The 21612-nt window shown below is 32.2% G+C and overlaps 1 protein-coding gene across 1 annotated transcript; it reads left to right on the top strand.

Moving 5' to 3' along the window:
* Positions 1-1791: 1791 nt before the first annotated feature.
* Positions 1792-14318, top strand: TRIADDRAFT_54969 (uncharacterized protein; the record flags this gene model as incomplete). Its single annotated transcript, XM_002111191.1, has 24 exons — positions 1792-1907; positions 2691-2801; positions 3087-3207; positions 4025-4240; positions 4341-4594; positions 5151-5276; positions 5667-5916; positions 6081-9589; positions 9699-9834; positions 9999-10047; positions 10240-10291; positions 10465-10674; positions 10761-10836; positions 11033-11459; positions 11621-11700; positions 11856-12006; positions 12083-12313; positions 12455-12555; positions 12670-12861; positions 12947-13102; positions 13233-13322; positions 13461-13633; positions 13799-13904; positions 14022-14318. 24 exons carry the CDS (start codon positions 1792-1794, stop codon positions 14316-14318), a joined length of 7230 nt encoding a protein of 2409 aa, XP_002111227.1.
* Positions 14319-21612: the final 7294 nt, after the last annotated feature.

The following is a 21612-nucleotide window of genomic DNA, read 5'->3' as shown; positions in this document are numbered from 1 at the left end:
GATGGACTTCAATAAGCTAGTAACCTAGTTCAATCAAGATCAATAATCCTCTTCGGATAGTTACAATCTTCCATTTACATTAGACCTCGTTCCGTTCAAGCTAGTATTCTAGTACCAGTAGCGATTAACGGCTTAGTAGAAAGAAATCATAGGTGAATGAGCTTCACTAAGCTTTGGATAGTTAAAATCTTAAATTACACATACACTAGACATTATTCCTTTAAAGCTAGTATTCTTCTACCGGTAATGATTAAAGGCTTAGTAGAAAAAAGTCACCTGTAGATGAACTTCAATTAGCTAGTATCCTTATTCAGTCTCTTGATTGCACTCTTTTCAGAAAGCAATATCAATAATCCCTTTTTAGATCGTTGCAATCCTGTTGCTTTATATCACATCATTGATGACTCATGCTGTTTGATTATGCTGCATCTCTACTGTATGCGTATTTCTCAACGCGTTGTATATATATACACTGCAGACTCTCACATATACATAATAACACGTAGTAACTGTTCAAGTAGGCTCTAAATGGAGTTACGAGTACAGAGAGCTTTCATTAATTCGTATTTCACTTTGAGCTACTTAATGTCATAGTGTAATAAGAAACTCTCCAACGTAAATCAAAGCATGTCAACGCGTATGTCTAACGATGACTGAAATAAAATTAATAAAATGAATAAACGTCGAATAATGGAATAATTTCGATTTAGTAAAATATTATCTAGCTATTACAATACAAAATAGAGTTGAGAATGAACAGTGTAAAAGGCATTACTTTAAAATAATCCCTATAATGGCTGATTATATGTGTAAATCAACAATAGATACAAATGAAAATCGGTATATATCACACCTAGAGCATAAACTTACACTATACACTATCCAGCCCTGCGTGACAAGTATGGAGAACTTACTATATAATGGATCATTGGAATTATAGCAATTACTCAAGGTAAGATATTCTTTGTAACAGAGGTATAAAATGACCTCATGTGCTTCTCAGATTATCCACATTGTTGTAAAAGAAATGGGATATAAACGCAGAAATAAATACATTACACCATACAAAATCAGATCTTGAGATTATTCGATCATTTAGAGTTAATTAACAATGTACGTAAGACTTTGATATAATGATCTACGCATATACACATGCATTTCAGTACGTAGAATAATATCAACGATGATCTACATAACAACACATTGCATTCTTATTAGATTTATAAATATTAATCAAGAATTATCCACTGGCCTACTAATCCATCACAATAGCAAAGTATAGTTTTGTCACGGAATGAATTGTTTCAGTCATCGCTTGCGGCCGCATTGTAGTATTTTCTTGATTAACCTTCCACACTTCCATTGACAGTATGCTATCAGATCTGATCCGTCATTTTCTATAATATAAACATGATTTCACTGATTGTTATCCTTAATGAAGGTTGCAATTATTATGATTGGTAGTTATTGTTATGGAAAAATTATATGACAATATATAATAGCCAACTAATTTAATATGCTTTAATAATGATAATTATGTTATTGAGGCAATTTTTTAATGTGATAATCCTTATAAAATAGCCACAGCAAATTGATTGATTCCAGTTATTGAAGATTAATAGATGACTGCTTTAATATACTGCATTTGATAGTTTACCATAAATTTATCTTGCCAATAATTGAAAGCTTCAATTAAAGTTAAACTTAATCATCGAGTTATAACTTTGGATAGGATGGTATGATTGACTTTTAACTTAACTTGATAATATAATACCTATCCATGGATTGACTATGAAGCAAGAGCAGCAATCATCCAAAGACAGTAAAGAAAACGACAACACCTCACATAATCCAAAGACTAGCCCTCTGCAATCAGCATTCTTTCTATCTCGCTTTGTGACATTCTGGTATGTTAATCGTTCCAAATGATGACATTGAAAGATTTCAATCTCTGTCCACGTAAAGTAGAAACAATTTAGGCAGTCTACTCTCGTCAGTTCATGACCCCCAAAAATAATTATAAAACTGGCATTCTTCGTAGTTATAGCAAACAAGAAAGTATCACACGTGAGAAATTGCAACAAGTACAGTACGTTTAATGGATACCATCGCTTTAGTCTGCTTACACTTCGATTAGTGTGGTAAATTTTGATATCTGAATGATATTAAAATTACTTATAAAGCAATAAATTAATGCTGGACAGCATAGAAGGCAACTGAATTTGATTTCGATCTAAAATATGCCTTATTAAATCACTTTATCTAGCAACCATTTAATCGTACGTATTTTATTCTATTCTTGTTGATGCAATATTTATGCCATGATATCACTATCTTTATTAATGCAGTTATAGAAAATAAAATTTACGAGTTGCATTATCTGTAAAACTATAAGTTATTATTGATCCTTGTAGTCATTTAATCGTACAAGGAATATGAACATTGTAACTATATTTTGGCTGAGCTTCAGAGTCTGTGTGACCACATCATAAAATGTTATACTTAGCAGAGTACACGTTTTATTTGTAAACTGTTTTTACACGTAATCTAATTTTTATATTTTCATATATATGTATTGCTTGATAATGTACTAGATTAACCAGCAATACTATGAGATAAGATATCAGTCATGAAATCCCATTTTATCGAATTTCTCATTTGGCGTTTTCTTGATAATGTTAATCAAACAGGTGGCTAAATCCATTATTTAAAATTGCTCAAAAACGATGCTTAGATCAAGCTGATCTCTTTCCTTTAGCAGATGAGGATAAAGCTTCCATCATTTCTAACAAATTTCAAAAGTGAGTAGGCAAATATATATCAGATTGAATACCAAAGAGATAGAAATAAAGTTATATCACAACCAATATCAGTCGATCAACACCAAGGCAACTACATATGTAATTTTATCTGGTATCATCAGATATTGCTGCATCATTCTATTTGAATATATGAATCATTTATGATGTACTAATACAGATATAAATAGCGCTTGAGGTTTAAAATTTACCAACAAATATGCTACAGACGCTTTTCAAGAAATCTTTCACCTCTGTTCTTAACTAATTTACTCTCTTCAAAAACAGAATATGGCAAAAAGAACTGTCTAATAGATATTCAAAAAATGTCAAGCCTAGCCTCAAGCTGGCTCTATTTAAATGTTACATATTTAATTTCATGCTAGTTGGGATACCTGGTCTTCTAACTGTAAGTCAGTTTGTTAATTATAGTTATTATAATTGATCCTACTTACTTGTTCGATCTGATACGCGTTTCTATAGTAAATTTGGAATAGCTTGCTGTACTACTTAATTTATATAATTGATTAATTACGGTATTAAAGTATATTTCCTAGTGAGCTATTTGATCCTACAAAATGTTTGTAAAACACACTTTAAGATATAGCATAAAACGATATTTTACCCTTCATCAAGTTTTCTACTGTACACTTAGCTAATTGAATATATCAGACGGTGCGTTAATCAAACCTTCATCCACTTAAACCAAGAACTGGTCTAAATTTGTCTCGTTCTTGCAGAACATAATACTGCATATTTATAGTTTACTCACTATGGTAGTTGCTAACAAGTACACATCTCCGCATCTATTTTTACACTTAAGTAAGCAATTGCATAAAAAACAATTATTCTGTCTTTGTTAAGATAAAACTATTGTTAATTCACGCAAGATCTCTTTACTTTTGTAAGATAATTATAATTCAGTACTACTATTCCTTTTAAACAGTAGCAGTAATAAAAATTAAAATTCATTTGCTAGCGAAATACCATAAAAATTACGCATAAAACTAGCCGAAATCTTAATTTTGTTCATTGTGATCTCGAATACAATTAACGTACATCTTTAAAGATGGCTAGAGAATTTATAATGTATACGAATAATACACTCTTCGGAATTTTATTCTTTAATTAAAAGAAATTATCATATCGTAAGCCTATTTAATGGTACCAGAAATAAATCTTACTAATTATTGTGTAATAAATTGTTATTAAATGATTATCGTTAGGAATGTTTTGCTATTACACAGCCTATATTTATTGGTAGGCTAGTAGCCTACTTTTCTGATCAAGAGACAGAAATAAGGACTAATGCGTACTTGTACGCTATGGGGATTGGAATAAGTGCCATTATGGCTGTGTTCTTTCAGCAAATTTTTCATTTTGGTGCCTATCGTGTCGGCTGGCAGATTCGCATTGCGCTTTCTGCTGCTGTCTATGACAAGGTAAGAAAATCTTTAATTGCTGTCATATGCACTAGATTATTTCCTCATTTTAGAAAAAGTATAACTTAAATGATACAAATTTGATCCTTTTTATGCGTAGACTCTTAAATTAAATAGCGCTGGAATCTCCAAAATTGGCACAGGACATATTGTCAATTTACTAGCCAATGATGTCCAGAGGTTTAACGATATCATGACCTATTTACATTATATTTGGATATCTCCGTTAGAAATTATATGTTTATGGGTATTACTGTGGATCCAAATCGGTCCTGCCTCAACTGGTGCTATTGTTGGTCTGTTGTTTCTACTAGCATTTCAAGGAGTATTTGCTAAGTTACATGTCAAATTTCGGTAAGACAGTATTAAAATTACTGGATTTGTGAAGGGAAATTAAGGATCCTCAAAGGAAATAGAGCACTTCAATCGAAACGAGTAAAGAAATTTTTTTATATGAACGTGTAGTGTATTCTACTATAATAAATATTTCTAATTCCTCATGAGATCTCCCAAGATACCTACCGTATCCTACGACCTAAGTACGATGTAAAATAGGCCTTTGTAGATCACTTTTACTACGAGCTGCATAAAGTCCATGACATTATTAGGCTAGATGCGTAATACTACAATGTGCAAGGAATTCTATAATATCATATGATATCATTTGTATGAAGAGAGTTATATGGTATTAGGTAACTGCATCAGATAACAGACTTAAATTTGAACTACAACATCATCCGTAGTTTAAATTTCCGGCGATGTAAAATTTACTTATATTTTAGTTTCTTATATTATTTACTTGATTAATAATAAGAAGGAATACCATTTTACCTGTAGCCACTAACATATGAAAAATCTTATTGAAAAATTATTCCGATCACTTACGGTAACTTCTTATATGCTTTTTTAGAGAAAATTACTTATCACATGCCGACGATAGAGTTAAGATTATGAGCGAGGTCATATCCGGGATGCGTATGTTAAAAATGTACGCTTGGGAGAAATCATTTTGTGATGCCATCGAAAACCTTCGAAGGTACTGTTAAGATCGCTGGTAAGGCTAAGGCAAAACTAAGAACCCTTAAAGAAAATGCAGTACTTTCATACCTTGAACCTTATTGTATGAACTTGCATGTATATCATTTCCATAGTAATTTGTAGTTTCTTACTAATCATCTAAGATCCATATACTAACTGATTACATCTCAAGCTACTCATAGCAATACATAATTCAGCAAATACTAATGTGGTAATATCCTGTCATTCTACACTATATCACATTTACAGTAGGCTATATCTTAGCACTATAGCAGAATACCAAAAAAGCATATTATCCACTACTGAGAGCACTATAGCTAGATTTTGTCTATAAATAATTATATCTGTGATGGATTAATTGAAATTATTCTACCTTGATCTATTCCAGGAAAGAAGTTAGCCAGGTTTTACGCGCTGCTTGTATCCAGGCAACTAATATGGCAATGTATTTTACTTCCACATCCTTCGTGACCTTTGTGTGCCTCATTCTCTACGTTTTACTTGGTAATCCACTGAATCCACCGATAGTCTTTACTGTTTTTTCGCTTCTAAGTGCTGTCCAAACCACGATTATGATCGGTATTCCTGAATCAATCCATGCACTCGTTGATGGAGTTGTCACGGTCAGAAGATTAGAGGTATAAAAACCGCAATATCCTATCGGCATGATATATTTTGTTATTTTGTACAAGCAGTAATGTTATATGTCATTGAATCTCTCATAAACTATTAATAGTCTTATAAAATGTCAGGAAATAGCATATCATTGGATAATCTTGTGATCACCTCTTAAAATGTGTAGAATTTTCTCCTGATGGAAGACCACTGTGAAGATGAAACCAGTTTAGATGTTCCCGACGATTTCGCGATCGTTACATTTGATATTAGCCACGAAAATGACGAAGACCATGAAAATGACGAAAATGATAGCAGCAATGAGAATGATATCGTGAAAATACGCGATGATAGCGCTGCCAGCTCGAGAACTGTAAGTAGACCATTGTCGACCATAGATATCAGGGGTCTAGATGGAGAATCAAGTGATGATTCGGATACAATCTGTATGAGCGTTCAAACCAGCCCCCAAAAATCGCCTAAATTGGTGAGGACTGCAAGTACATCTACCGTTGTTGACGATAATAGCTGTTTAGTTGTAGAAGGTAGAACTGCAGCTGCTATTGTTGCACTACCAAATAAGAAGAAGAGAACCCCCTCAAGGCAACTATCTGATGCAGAATACTCCGATCGGATTATACAAACACTCAAAAGAATTCAATCGGAGCAGGCTGCCGCAAGATCAATAATGAATCGGAGAAGATCTTCCGATGCCGGCATATTAACTAATCCGATCATTGCAGGTCTCGGCAGTAATAAGAATGAAAAAGTATATAGAACAATGTCCATGATAGAAAGCACTGAAAACCGCTATGCCAGCTCATTTGATAATGTAGGAAAAAATAATAATGAGTCTGCCGAATCAAAAGATAATGATTGCAATGACGATGATACTAAGAACTATAGGCGAGGTAAAAGGCCTTCTGTTACTTTTTTTATCGATGAAGAGGATGAATCTTATCAGAACGAAGATACCACTGATGTATCAAGAATAAATTCTCCAAAATCTCTACCTAAATCGCAAGAATCGAATCATCAAATTAATCATGGTCATGACGATAGTGGCATTTCGAGCACTGGAGCAAAAACTACAATGCCGAAAAGATCGTCATTGAAAAAGAAAGTGTTAAATACTCATGTTGAAAATATTGAAACTAACGATTTTCCTACTATTACTGATAGTGACAATATCAATGATGATTTAAGTACAGTTCCAACGCCACCTTCTGTAGTTCTGTCCCAGAATAATTCCCAAAATGAGCCTATTCATCAACAGGAAACCATAGCGCCATCGACATCGGGCGAAGAAGGCAATAAAAGGGGAATTTCATTAACTGAAGCTATTAATATGGCATTTTCTAATCAAGCAACTAATGAAACTACGAGTAAAAGTAGTTCAAGTGTAACTACGGAAGATCCTCCTCAAAAACACGCTAAGCGTGTTACTCTTAAGGCTAGGAGAAGGAATGCACTATCAAAAGATGATAGAAAAATATTCGAATTCAATGCCACTAAACGTAATCGAGCAAAGGCCGATGAAATGGCAACTAACTCGATAAAGAAAGCTGGCAATCAAATTCCCCAACAGGGTGATAGGGCTAATTGCGATACAGTTCCAAATTCTACTTCTATTCATCAAGATATTGCGTCCCCCAGGATTCTTCGAATTAGAAAGAAACGTATTGACAAGAAATATCAATTAATTTCGGAAAATGGAGTCCAAATTCTCAATTATAAGCCTTATTCTAATGACGATAATAATATTGAGAATATTACGCAGAATGGAAGTCACATTAACCAAAATTATCAATCCGAAGTAAACCAAAATAACTTACACCCTACTTTGACTAACAACGACGGAGAAAGTAAAGTTACGGGAAAGAAAGAGGAATTTTTGCCACGGCAAGTCCACGTAAATAAGAATTTTCAGCCCGAACAGAACATGGAAGAGGATACGAATTTTGATATTAATACTGAATCATTGCACGATCACAGCGATGAAAATTCCGCAACGGAACCAGCTGTACATAAAGCCGAAAAGCTAAAAGTTCGCGACGACATATCTGACGAATTGCATGCTCAGCCTGATACGGCAACAGGTAAAAGTAAGATAATATCAGAAGAGCAAGCAAATAAGAATTTACCAACCTGCTCTGATGATTACAAGGTAGTAAATAATGCATTAAATTTACCCTCAAACCCTAATGCTATGATGGAACAAGACTTAATTCCAACTGTCTCTGCAAAAGAGCTTGCAGATGAAGATCTTCATAGTTCCAGTTTGCATGGCATATCGTTGGAAGTACCAGCAGATACCAACGAAAACGCAATCCATGAACCACCTATAAGTAATATTCATTCCGAACGGATAAATTCCATGGGTGGAAATGGCGATCCTAGCGATCTCATTAAAGAAAATATCCGTGACAAAAACGATGAGATTACAGCATTACCTGAAGGTGAATCCTTAGAGCCAAAAGGGAAAGAAAACAATCTACATAGTATGCTTCTAGTACCTGAAGATAAACCTTCAAGAATGGTAGAAAATAATTCGAATGATATTCTTGCATGGCCTAACTGTAATACGCTAAAGGGAATAAAAGAAGAAATTATTTCCAACGGCATACTTGCAATACCTGCAAATGAATCTGCTAAGACAAATAAGAAGGAAAATAGTTTGGACAATATGCTTGCATTACCTTCAAATGAACTTTTGAATAGGGTAGAGAAAGAGAACAATTTTAATGACAAGCTCGTCTTGCGTAAATATAAATCACTAGAGAGAGCAGATGAGGAAATCAATTCGAGTAATGTACTTCCGATACCTACAAATGAATCTTCCAAGAGTGTTGTAGAGAAACGTAATTCAGATAACTTGCTTTCATTGCCTGAAAATGAAAATTTGAAGAGGATGGAGAAGGAAAATAAATTCGGTAGTATACTTGCTTTGCCTAATGGAGAAATTTCAAAGAAAATAGAGCAAGAAGGTAGTGTACATGATCAAGCAGAATCATGTAATGAGCAGAAACTAAAAGTTCAGGAGTCGTTGAACCAGTCCGAAATCGATAATACTAATACCCTTCCTTCAAGGACCACCAATGAAACGGCCAGTGAAGAAAAAGCTGTCCTTCGTAAGGAAAGGAAAGAATCAACAAATCCTCTCATGCGTCGACCTGCTTTTCGAGATGCAGCATCTTCCTCTAAAAAAACTTTACCGTTACTTAATGTTGCAGATACCTTAAAGCTTCCAACAGAAATTGAAATGGAAGAGTATCGTTTATGGCAGAATACTGACGTAGACGTAGATACTGAGAAAAATCAACCAGATTCATCTAATTTTCAAGCTTTACAACGTGTCCGAAGAATGTTACGAAATAATGTCTACAATACCAATGCTCCTACGCAATGGGGTCAAGATGATAGGAAAACGAGACGAAATACCATTACATCGGAAATTAATGATACTCCTAAAAGTCGAATTCGTTCTGTTAGCTCAGTTACTTGTGTTGGTGACGATTGCAAGCTACTAGCTGAGGGCATTTCTGCTGGTTGGGGCGGAGATCTTAGCCTGCAGGATATTAACTTTTCTGTTCAAGGAAATGAATTATGTATAGTTGTTGGTTCTGTTGGTAGTGGAAAATCTACTTTATTAATGGCCCTCATGGGGGAAATTCCACTGGAAAACGGACAAATAATGTAATATTAATAACATTTGGTAGCGATACATTAAAAGTTTAGCTCCAAAATTTCCATATGACTCCATGTCTAATCCTTGACAAATTTAAACATTTTCCCTTATTGGTAGATATGAAGGAGATATTGCATATGTTCCTCAAACGCCGTGGCTCGTTCCAGGAACGATAAAGGATAATATCTTATTCGGAAAACCATTTGACAAAGAGAAATATCGTAAAGTGATCAGAGTTTGTACTTTAGACAAGGTATTCATAGCCTTTGATTTCTAGTTAGCATAGAGTTTCGTTTTTAGTAAATGATAAGGCTATTCAAGATAAATTAACCTCTTTAGATTGTTGACGTATAGCCACCATTCCTGTTGATTCCGATCCATGAAATTTATTTTATACTATAATTTATAATATTTTAGGATTTTCATCGATTACGCCTAGGCGATGCTACTCATGTTGGCGAGCGCGGTACGCAGTTAAGTGGTGGGCAGAAAGCAAGAGTTAATTTAGCCAGGCTAGTACGAAATTCAATTTGCCTTTTATGTCGGAGATTTTTTCGTCCAATTGCAATTTTTATTTAAGCTGAAAATCGATCATTGAGTAGAATTTGCTCTTTGTATAATAGGGCGGCCTATTGCGGAGCTGATATATACTTTTTAGATGATCCTTTAAGTGCTGTCGATCCTCAAGTTAGTCGGCAGCTATTTGAGAGGTAAGCCAATTCTCCATTGCTAGTTGTAATAAAAATATAATTGAATTATCTCAGCATTCTGGTTTCAAAAGTCCATTTAAATTGACCATGAATTATTAATTATCAGTGCAGTAATAACGCTTTCATGAAGCAAGCATAATGATAATCTGCAATCTAATTTTATTCATTTTAAGATGTATTTGCGATTTACTTGGCGGTCGATTGCGTATATTGGTAACCCATCAGATACAATATCTAAAAAGAGCAGATAAAATTTTAGTATTAGATAACGGCAAATTGCAACATTATGGGACATATGAAGAATTAGTTGGTAAAGGCATTGATTTTCTATCTTATGTGAAGACTGATGAAGAAGATAAACAAACTGAAAGTTTGTCTGTTAGGTAAGATATTTTATAAATCCAATGACTAGCCTACAGCTAGATTAATTTATTGATTTATAGGTTATAATTTGCCATTATTTAATTAGCAATCTAACTGTGCCAACACGAGAAAGGCGATATACAATCTCTGCAAGACATATGACTGGAATAACTAATAATGAAGTATGCTATCTTTCTATGTATCCTTGCTCTAATAAACTTTACTAACATAGTCTACATGATACGAGAGTATAAAACTGATGCTGTCAATGCAACAACAGATTAGAAATTATAAATAAAGCTAATCAACGTATAATTATATATGAAGTACCGTATATGCTGATCTCTCTTCATTTTCTACACGAATCACTTTACCAAGCCTCCTCAGGAATCGGTTCAAACTGAAGATAGGATAGAAGGCGTTGTGCCACTCACGACTTACTACTTTTTCTTTAAGGCTGGCTTTGGATTAGCTACCCTTATTATGTTTATACTAATATGCGCTATTAGTCAAACGAGTACAATTTTTTGCGATTGGTGGCTCTCGCAGTTGTCGGATCAATTCACGCGGTTACCAGATAACCTAACCAATGCAGAAAAAATTGCTTCTGTCACACTCTTTGATCTTCATATCGGAAGTATAATAGGAATCTACTCAGCTTTGCTAATATGTTCACTCCTATTAGCGTTAGGTCGATGCCTAATGTCTACTACTACTACCGTTAATGCTGCTAAAAGTTTTCATGATAAAATGTTGCAATCTGTTGTTCAAACACGGATGCAATTTTACGACACTAATCCAGCAGGTAATTAACTGATGGCATTATTTCAAGGAATAAGGCGTAAATTAATCATTGAACTTAAAATATCGATAGTGAACGAGAATCGTTTCAATATCCTACAATTTAATGGTATCTGCCGCCACTTTAATACGAATAACTGATTTATGCTTGCTGTGCTTTTATAGGTCGGATAATAAATCGCTTTTCCAAAGACGCAGCGGCAATGGACGACAAGATTCCTGTTTCATTTCTGGGAGCTACTCAGGTATGCATTTTTCTTGGATAGAGATTTAAGACTTGTCCTTATCATTAAGTACCTCTTCTATTTGATATAATTAATTACTATCATACTATTTACCTGTTCATGTGCATTAAGGGATGTTTTATCAGTAAATAAAGCAAATATCTTTTAATTTTTAGTGCTTTGTAGTGTGCATCGGAGTTATTATCACAACGGCAATAGTCAATCCATGGGTCTTAATTCCAGCTGTTGTATTGACAGTGGTCTTTATCTTCCTCAGAAAATTTTATTTAAATCTATCACGAGACATAAAGCGACTAGAATCAATAAGTATAGAATTTGAAATCATCTGTCCTTATCAATCTATATTTAGTTACTAATCTATGAATTTGTGTCCATTTTGCAGATAATAGTCCAATCTACGATCATTTATCCATAACTCTTCAAGGATTACCGATTATAAGAGCGTTTAATGCAGAGAAGAGATTTCAAGACAACTTCTTAGATTATATGAACGTACATACACAGACTTGGATAGTGTTTGCAGGATCGATGCGATGGATTGCATTCCATCTCGACTTAGTTAGCAGTTTATATATTGGTGGGGTTGCCTTCGCGTCTCTGATTGTATCTGATCGTAAGTGTGAATATCATACAAATACGAGTATTTTAAATCTGATAAGTATACATACATATAATTCTCCTGATTTACTGCCTATCGACTCGTTGACTAACGGCTTATAAATTAATGTTTCCATTCACTATAATTTGTGTATAGACATAGATCCAGGTTTGATTGGCCTATCGCTTAGTTATTCGCTGATTTTACTTGGTAATCTACAATGGAGTATAAGACAGAGTGTTGAATTGGAAAATCAGGTATTGCATAAGCAATATTTTAGATATCATCAAATATAGTTATAGATTTGAATATTAATGCATTGCACACACTTTTGGAAAAGAACAATAATTTATATAAATTTGTATTTTCAGATGACCTCAGTCGAAAGAATACGAGAATATATTAAATTGCCATCAGAGGGAGACTTGGAAACAAGCAAAGATCCATCCGCTAGCTGGCCGGAATATGGCAATATTATTTATGATAACTTATCATTTGGTCATGGTAAAAATTTACCCAATGTTCTTAAAAACATATCTTGTACAATTTTGGGTCAAGAAAAGGTATACGAGTAGTGCTAGAAATTCTCTCATTTTATGAGAAAATTAACATCATTTAAATGTATTGGCGTTTGTTTCCTTCTTCAAGATCGGTATCGTTGGTCGAACAGGAGCTGGTAAATCATCATTTATTGCTGCCCTTTTCCGTATATCTGAGCCGGAAGGGAGTCTAATAATTGATGGTGTTGATTGTAAGAAAATTGGACTACATTGCTTACGCAGTAGAATCTCAGTTATTCCACAGGTAAGTCTTATGAAACAGCGATTACATTGGCTACATAGTAGAATCTCTGTTATTACTCAGATAAGTCTTAAATAGCGACTCCATTTTCGTCGCATTATGTTGTGTATTTTAAATTTAAACCTGCAATTAGGAGCCAGTCTTCTTTACTGGGACAATCAGAACCAACCTAGATCCTGGCAATAGATACTCTGATGAACAGTTATGGGATGCGCTAGAGGAGGTAATTAGGAAATGTTTGTCGACCGCTATTACTCGACAAAAGACCAGAGATCAGCATCGTCTATTTTGTCACCATAGTACGGGATATTTACGATATTTGAGAGATATTTCAAATTTAATACATTATTGCAATAATTAGGTACACATGAAAGAATTTATCTCGACACTTCCTGGTAATGTGCATGCACTAGTTACAGAAGCTGGTAGCAATTTTAGTAATGGGCAGAAGCAACTTTTATGCTTAGCAAGAGCTATCCTAAAAAGAAATAGGATACTTGTTATTGATGAAGCAACAGCAAACGTCGACTTTAGGTGAGCATTAGTAGCTATCATGCTGTCTAGCGTGTGATACACTAGGAATAAAATCGTCTTGTATGAAAAGGGAGCAATCTTAAATTATTGCCCAATTAAAGATGTATTAGGCAAAATTATACATGATGAATGAGGTTGCCAACTAAATTTAATGTAAACTTATAGGACTGATAGCATTATCCAGGATTCAATAAGGAGAAAATTTAAGGAATGTACAGTAATTACAATTGCTCATCGCCTTAATACAGTCATTGATTCAGATCGGATTATGGTAAATTTTCTAATTAAATATCATTGCGATAGTTTAAGATATTTTTAATATTTCCATAAGAACTGCTATCTCATCTTAATTACTTGAATAAGGCAAGAGTTTATTTTCCGTATATAGGTTTTAGATGATGGAAGAATAGCTGAGTTTGCAGCTCCATTTGCACTGCTATTAAGAGAAGATAGTTTATTTAGTAAATTGATACAACAAACCGATAAATGTGAATTAGAATATTTAATTGGACAAGCAAGAAAATCCTATCATGAAAGGCATAGGAAATCGGTAGGGGCTTTTATGCCGATGATAATGGACGATTTGAATAAAAGTCAAAAAGGTGTTATAGCCAAGGAAAATTTTGTAATCAAAGATTACAGTGGCAATAACGTATCATTCACAGTCTCAATCGAAGACTGCTAATGAATACATTAAGGGACATCATGTGTGCAGTTTTATGGTAAGCGTCGCCAAGATTAAAATAGGAATTTTCATTGTTGTATACATACTTCTTTATTTAAAGAATAAGTGAATATTTTGGACCACCTTGGTGTCGTAATTTATAACGTTTTTTTTGGAGAATACTGTCTTAAAATCAGGCTCTATCTGAACATTTTTGAATATGAAATTCTATAAATGAATAATAATACCAAGAATATACTATCATTATGCCTTTAACATAAATACAAATCGTTTTTTCTTGATGATATCTTATGGATGCAGTACACGTAGATTTAAAATATGTCTGGATCTTTTGATGATTGCCCAAAATAGGATGAAAAAGAATATGACGATAAAGAATACTTCTAATCAATTTTACTTCCCTTTTCAAACAAAACAAAGTCTGAATTATTACATTTGTTTCGTCACTATTCAATTGAAAAATTAAAAAGGAGCATTTCCAAATACTTTGGATGATATTTGCAAAGCAAATATTAAATGCTAGAATTTATGTTGCGCTGATATGAAGTTATATATGATTAAAATTTTATAAAATTGTCAAAGGACGATGCTTCCTAGTATACTACTCGTATAACGATATTTAATATGCCACAGCTATACTGTAGTGGATTAATAAAGAAAGGCTTAGATATTTTCAGTCTCTAATGCTGTTAGATTTAACCTAATGATGCTTAGTGAAAGCCTACCGTTAGATTGTCTGTTAAGACATTACGATTTTGATCTAAGTAAATTTAGAAGTAACTGAAATACCTTCTGTCACTACTTTAATGAGGTTTGTGTAGTTGTAATTACTACAGTACTATTACAAAATAGAACAGTCTTGCTTTCCAATTAAGTAACTAAATGTTAATATTTTGGAAGATCACCAAGTTTATTTTCGCAATGTTACTAACATGAGGTTTAACCTTTCGTTATTATAAACCATAGCAGTTGGTTTAAATTGGTAATTCACTAGAGGCTATTCGATGCTATCAAGGCTAAAGCAAAATATCTACAGAGAAAGAAATACTGCTTGTATAAACTATACCTGCCCTAGCTTAACAATAATTAGTAAAAGCCGATGTACCTATCAAATTTGAAATTGAAATAGTAATATGATATAGCTATCTATCACTATTGCTAGTATAATCCACAACAGTTCAATATAAAAATTGTACAGTAATGGGCTATACAAATGGTGTCAGGTTGAAGATTGCGATAGCTATAATATAGAATAGTGAGTATTATAATACAGCCTGATTCCGCCTAGTTTAAAATAATCACGTCGAGATTATCGCATGCTACTCCAATTTAAGGTTGTAATAACAACAACGCAAATTTCGGTTTGATTTAAGAAATAGTTTAGTGCATGTTATTAGACGTTATCTTACTGATATCGAAATGGTAATAGTATAAAAGTGTTACTGTTAGGGCTAAAGCCCGAATTCCGACTATTAGGCATAATAGCCATATTATTACTACGGCCAAATACTGCCATTGTATCAATCTTATTCAAGTAAACTTAATAGGATACTTTTAAATTTTAATATTAAAGTGTCAATAATACTGCTAGTCTTTAACGGCAGAATATCATAACGGATATGCATTGTATTAATAAATCATAATGATAAAATTATAAATAATAGTTATTATACTAGTTTAGTCGTAAGATATCAAGTAAGCTATTAAATAAACTTACAATCAAACTCTGGACTGCTAATTGCACATATTGCCATTTTCAAAACATTTATAGCTTTTTTGTCTATAATAGACAATAAGATCAATGTTAAAGAGTGTTGATAGAATGAAAAGTTGCCTGATAATATAACAGCTGATCATTTATTGATTTACTTTTAATTTGTTTGAATAGAGTCATAATTGAAGTAATATAAGCAGCTTCTAAAGGGTCATTTGATGTGACCGAATACCTTAATGGAGGATTTTTACCGGATACATAACATTTAAAGGCCAATGTTTTTTTAATTTGCTTAATTTTGCTGACATAATCATAGTTTTCTTAATGCAAGTAATTTCTGGCAACACTCTGGAGTGGGTAATTTACAAAAGCATTCGTTGCTGTATTCAAGAAGTAGAAATTAAAAAGCACGAGTATATTAAGTCGTTTATAGGATGCGATTACAAAAGGACGGTCTAGAGCTCAAACCTAATACTCATGTTCATTTTACGAATCTAGGGTTTGTGCTATAGGCGAACATCGAAAAGATTTATATTAAGGATATACTGAATAGATGGCTTAAATATATGCATCATTAGGGTCACAAGGTCCGTTATGGTCTATTGCTCCTATGCATTTTATAGACCTAAAACCTATTACTACAACGAAAAACTAGAGCATCGATGTCACGATAATCTACAGTTAATGATGTGGTAGTTTTAATGATCTATGTATGTAAATCATTGCGACTGAATCAAATTACTATAGATATTAAGGTGATAATTATATATACAAGCAAAAGAAAATTAATTTGTATCAAATAAAAGAAAAACATGAACATCTAATGGTCTGAAATACGAACATGCATTGTATATCTAGTAATTATATAACACACCCGTATATGATAGTGTAATAAAGTGTCTTACCAAAAATAAATTAAGAACTACAGTTTTCTTGTAACTTTTACTTTATTGTACAAATTAGGCTCGTCTAACTACTATAAAGACTATCTTTGGACTAGCTCTTTACTATCTAAATTATTATAGCAAATAACGACAATTCATATACAATTAGCTACAGGATGATTTTCCTTCAACATAATCATATCTTGCCAACTAAGTCACAAAATCACACCTCAATTTACTATCGCACCATCAATTTATAATTCACGCTTTTAATTTAAGCGTCACAACAAAAATCTCACAGTACTAACATACCTAACGCAATCTATTTATGTCTCGGGATTTTGATACAAACATCTCAATAGACTTGCTACAATACATATTGCAATCTTCTTCTACAAATAGACACTTATACAGCCTTATAATCTCACGTTCAATTCATCTATTTTCGTACAATTAAACAATGTTATTCTTAGATATATTTGATGCTGTAATATAGCTAGTTTCGCCGGTTTATTAAAATCAAAATTAACACTAGTGAATCGTAGAATTAGCTGCAGAAATCTATTCAGAATAAGGTAGCAGTTGTGTAAGAAGCGTACTGTATTATCTCTTGAAAGAAAGGTCGTTAATTGTTAAGCACGGTAGTCTGTGGAATTTTAAGGAGAAACCGAATTGTCGAGGTTTAGTTGCAAAGAAATTAAAGATTTCAAGAAAAATAACGTAAATTAGTATTATCGTACTAGATATCTTTATAAATCTTGCCATATGTGTAAATTATGACAAATGATTACCAGATTTACTACTAAATCTAGTAATTCATAACCGAATCATTTTATAAAGTGATCTATCAAATAGAAAGTTTCAATATCTAAACTATGAGGATTAACAACCTCCTGACTTGACTGAGATTCATCTAAGGGAAAACGTCAGTATTGGTGACGTTAATTGCCACCCAACAGGATAGTTGATAGTAATATATCAACATAGTATGTTAAAAATCTATAGGATTCCTTTATATTCCTCAAATGCTTTTCAGATTTATTTTTGGTAGTATCTGCTTACAGATCTTAATATTTACCTTAGACTAAGTATTTCTAAAAGAGAGGCGTGATGTCTATATCTTTCTGTAAAGACAGCATGACTTAGAAATCGTTACTTTTATTAAATTGTTTGGCTCTCTAGACTACATGCAGTTTCTTACTGTAATATCGAAGAAGGAAATAAGATAAAATAAGTTATGAGCAGATTTTATGTTTAAAAAATCGGATTATCTTTAAACTTTGTCAAAATGTCTTTACAGCAATATCTATATACAAATTATTTCAGTTCCTACTACTAATGCTAATCCCTTATATTCGTTCTGCATGTATTCGTATGCTAAAACTGCTTGTCGTATAGTGATACGACATAATATGTTGAAGGTAGACCTAGCAGAAGCTTACTACGAGCGTATTAGGTTAATTCATAAGGATAAATGGTAGCATGTACTCAAAATGTAAGTCAAGGTAGCTGACTCATTATATCCTGATTAAATCATTTAAATCATTGCTAAAGTAATAGTAATAAATCTTTTAGCCCTATACAATAACAATATCTGAATCCAAATCACTCAAGAACATATTTTTCCAGCTCCAACTATCAGTTTAAATGGAATTTATCGTATCTAAATTAATAATCAGACATAATTAAGCTAGAATTCTAAAAGTAGAAGATTTCCAAATACAGAAAAAGCTAAGAGCATAATTTCATTAGTTCAAATTTTGTGCTACTGCTATCGTAGCGACTTTGTTATGTGAGATCGTTTTATTTAAAATGTTAATTTTCTACTCCGTAGTTTTAGATTACTGGTATTATGACTTATTTCTCATACTGTATCAGGATATTAGTAGTCATCTTTATAATAAAATCAAAGTCTACTTTGCTATAGTAAATCTTAAACTCCGTATCTGTAAATAAAGTCAGTCCGATAAGATCATGCTACTGAAAAGGTACAGTTTATTCTGTGAGGTATTTGAAATCATGACGTAATTACTAAAATCATTTCAGAAGTAAAAATATATAAACTATATTTTCTAGTCTTGTTCTCAGTCTATAAATGAATTCATTCCATAATAAACCGCTCCTGGAGCACTTTCTTATGCCGCTAAGAATAATATAGACTCATAAATAATCATCTTATTCATCCACCTTGGGCTATAATCAATTCTTCATATATTAATTTTTTATATATGAGATTAAATTTATAGCATAACCATCATAATATAAAGTTAAAAACATGAGCTTCCTTCTCTTCTATAAATCAAAAATTTATCCATAAAGAGAATATGATGTGAATATTAAAATTCATGGATCTACTTGGTACTTACATTAGCCACGTAACATTCAAACATAGCAACGCTAGTAAGACCAGGTGTGTAAGTGGTGACATAATGTTTACATAGATATGTTACGATTCAAATTCGAATAATACTTGCATTGATCAACTATTATTCGTGTTAAATGATTGTTATGCACAATAACTGTATTTCGGGTTTTAAATTTAACCTATACATCTAAGACCCAAGGTTTAAAGAGATCTGAAAATTTTCTTTTCAATTTTGAAAATGTGTATTTAATACATGGAATAGAAATGGTATTTGGGGGGTTATTGTGCTTTTTTATTTATAAGCAGCCACTCTTATTTAGGCGTTGAATTAATGAAATTTTAATGAAGTTCACGACACCAATTTACTTGCTTTTATTTCCGCGCTTAAAAAATGTATTGAGAGCTTAAAATTGAAATATTTTTTGGTTATCGTGTGATTTAATTATAAATAAATTTCATTATTTATGGAAATTAATGAAACTTTGGTAGAATTTATCTTACTAATCTATTTTATGATCGCTTTAGGTAAGCAACATTATCTTGTGTAACTAAGCAGCATTGTGCATTAATGGTTTCGATTTAGACAATCGTCTAACTTATAAAACGAATTTAATTTTAATAGAACGTACTTTAACATCATCATTATTATTATATCCCTTTGTAGGCATATGCAGGAACTAGTTTATCTCATGTTGCGAAGTTGTATTGTCTGGTCACAATATAGTTAATGAAAATTAGAATTATTCAAGAAACTGAAAGTCTAAACAGCCTCCAGAATTTATTCGTTTTGAAATTCTTGATTTCTAGTAAGTAACTGAAAAAATACGGTATTAGGTAAAGACAGTTACCTTTCGAATTAAATTATAGACTTAAAAAAAATTCATATCTTTTTCCAGATGTATGAATGATGGTAGACTGGAATATTATAATTAATAAATTACAATAATTACAATCTGTCACGGCAGTTAAAAATATGTGATATGACGCTGTTGTGCATTTACAATGAATGGCAATGGCCGAAATTTATTAATAAGCAGACAGTAATCCATCATAGTAAAATTTCTGTTACAGAGATTACCCTAAATAGTTTTATATATATCTATATTGGATGTAAAAATTATAATTATTCCATTTTGAAGCCCGAAGGGAAATTTATTTTCGCACAAATTGGAAGAATTTAGCTCGTAATTGTCCATTTCAGCTTCATATAAAAATACAATTGCAGCTCTATTAATCGTAATGGAGTTAATTGCCCATAGAAGGTTTTTTCATGATCATCTTCATCAAAGATAGAAATTACACGTGTCACTGTGATTGTCAAATAAATTGAGTTACGGATTGAAAGAACTTTAGCTGATACTAATTTAGAATTTATCCGTAATAATCTGTATTTAATTCTTAAATTTGAACGATATAGCACTTTGAGTAGACTGTTAACTGATGATAATCGTTAAGAATTTAACATCTCATAATAGTCTACATCTGATGTAGAATTTGATCATTCAATCTCAGTTTGCCAACAAGGCTGAGTAAGACATTAAAAATTTTTAAGAGTTATAGGATCTGTCTGGCAATTGAGCCTATATTGCATGCATAACTTAATCATTCTAATTCAATTTAAAATTAAGTTGAATTACTAAATAAAAGAGTCTTAACTTATAGCAATTTCGAATTAATAAGAGGAATAGATGATATGCTAAGAAGGATTTTATACTAATAGTGAGAGAGCTATTTTAATGATCTAAGGGATTTACTGATTCTATAAACTAGTTTTGCTTGAAAAGTAACCGCATACAATGTTATGGTTGATTTTGTCACGATTTTTACAACATATTCTGATTTGCAAAATTGAATATGAAGATATTTACCTAATTAAGAACGCCAGAATTTATCCGTAGACTTGAAATAGCCTACTACATTAGAATATTAATCCATCATGCTAATTATTTATATATATATTATTAATCACCTAACTACTTACGTCACGATAGTTGAGTTTTATGGTATTTGAGTGATTATAATAAAGTTAACAATATTTTTGTTGTTCTTCAAGGTAGCGTAGTTAAATGACTGTCCAATATAAATAAAAGCCTTTATGTCTTCAAAGTGATATGTAATGAGAAAATGTGAATTGAATTTATTTTTATATAAAGATATTTAATTTTTATTGTTTATTCTGATTATATTAAAGTAATACATTTTATTTTGTAGCAATAAATATAGTCCTATGCATTTTCGTTGCAATTTGAAATTCAATAGCTGCATGCTATCTTATATGCATACTTATTTTTTTATGAAATGCAATCATTATCGTCACATAATATATATAAA

The sequence above is a fragment of the Trichoplax adhaerens genome, genomic scaffold (assembly GCF_000150275.1).
Source record: "Trichoplax adhaerens TRIADscaffold_3 genomic scaffold, whole genome shotgun sequence".
Taxonomy (NCBI): domain Eukaryota; kingdom Metazoa; phylum Placozoa; class Uniplacotomia; order Trichoplacea; family Trichoplacidae; genus Trichoplax; species Trichoplax adhaerens.
Note: the sequence above shows the minus strand (reverse complement) of the source record. Positions and strands in the feature narration are given on the sequence as shown.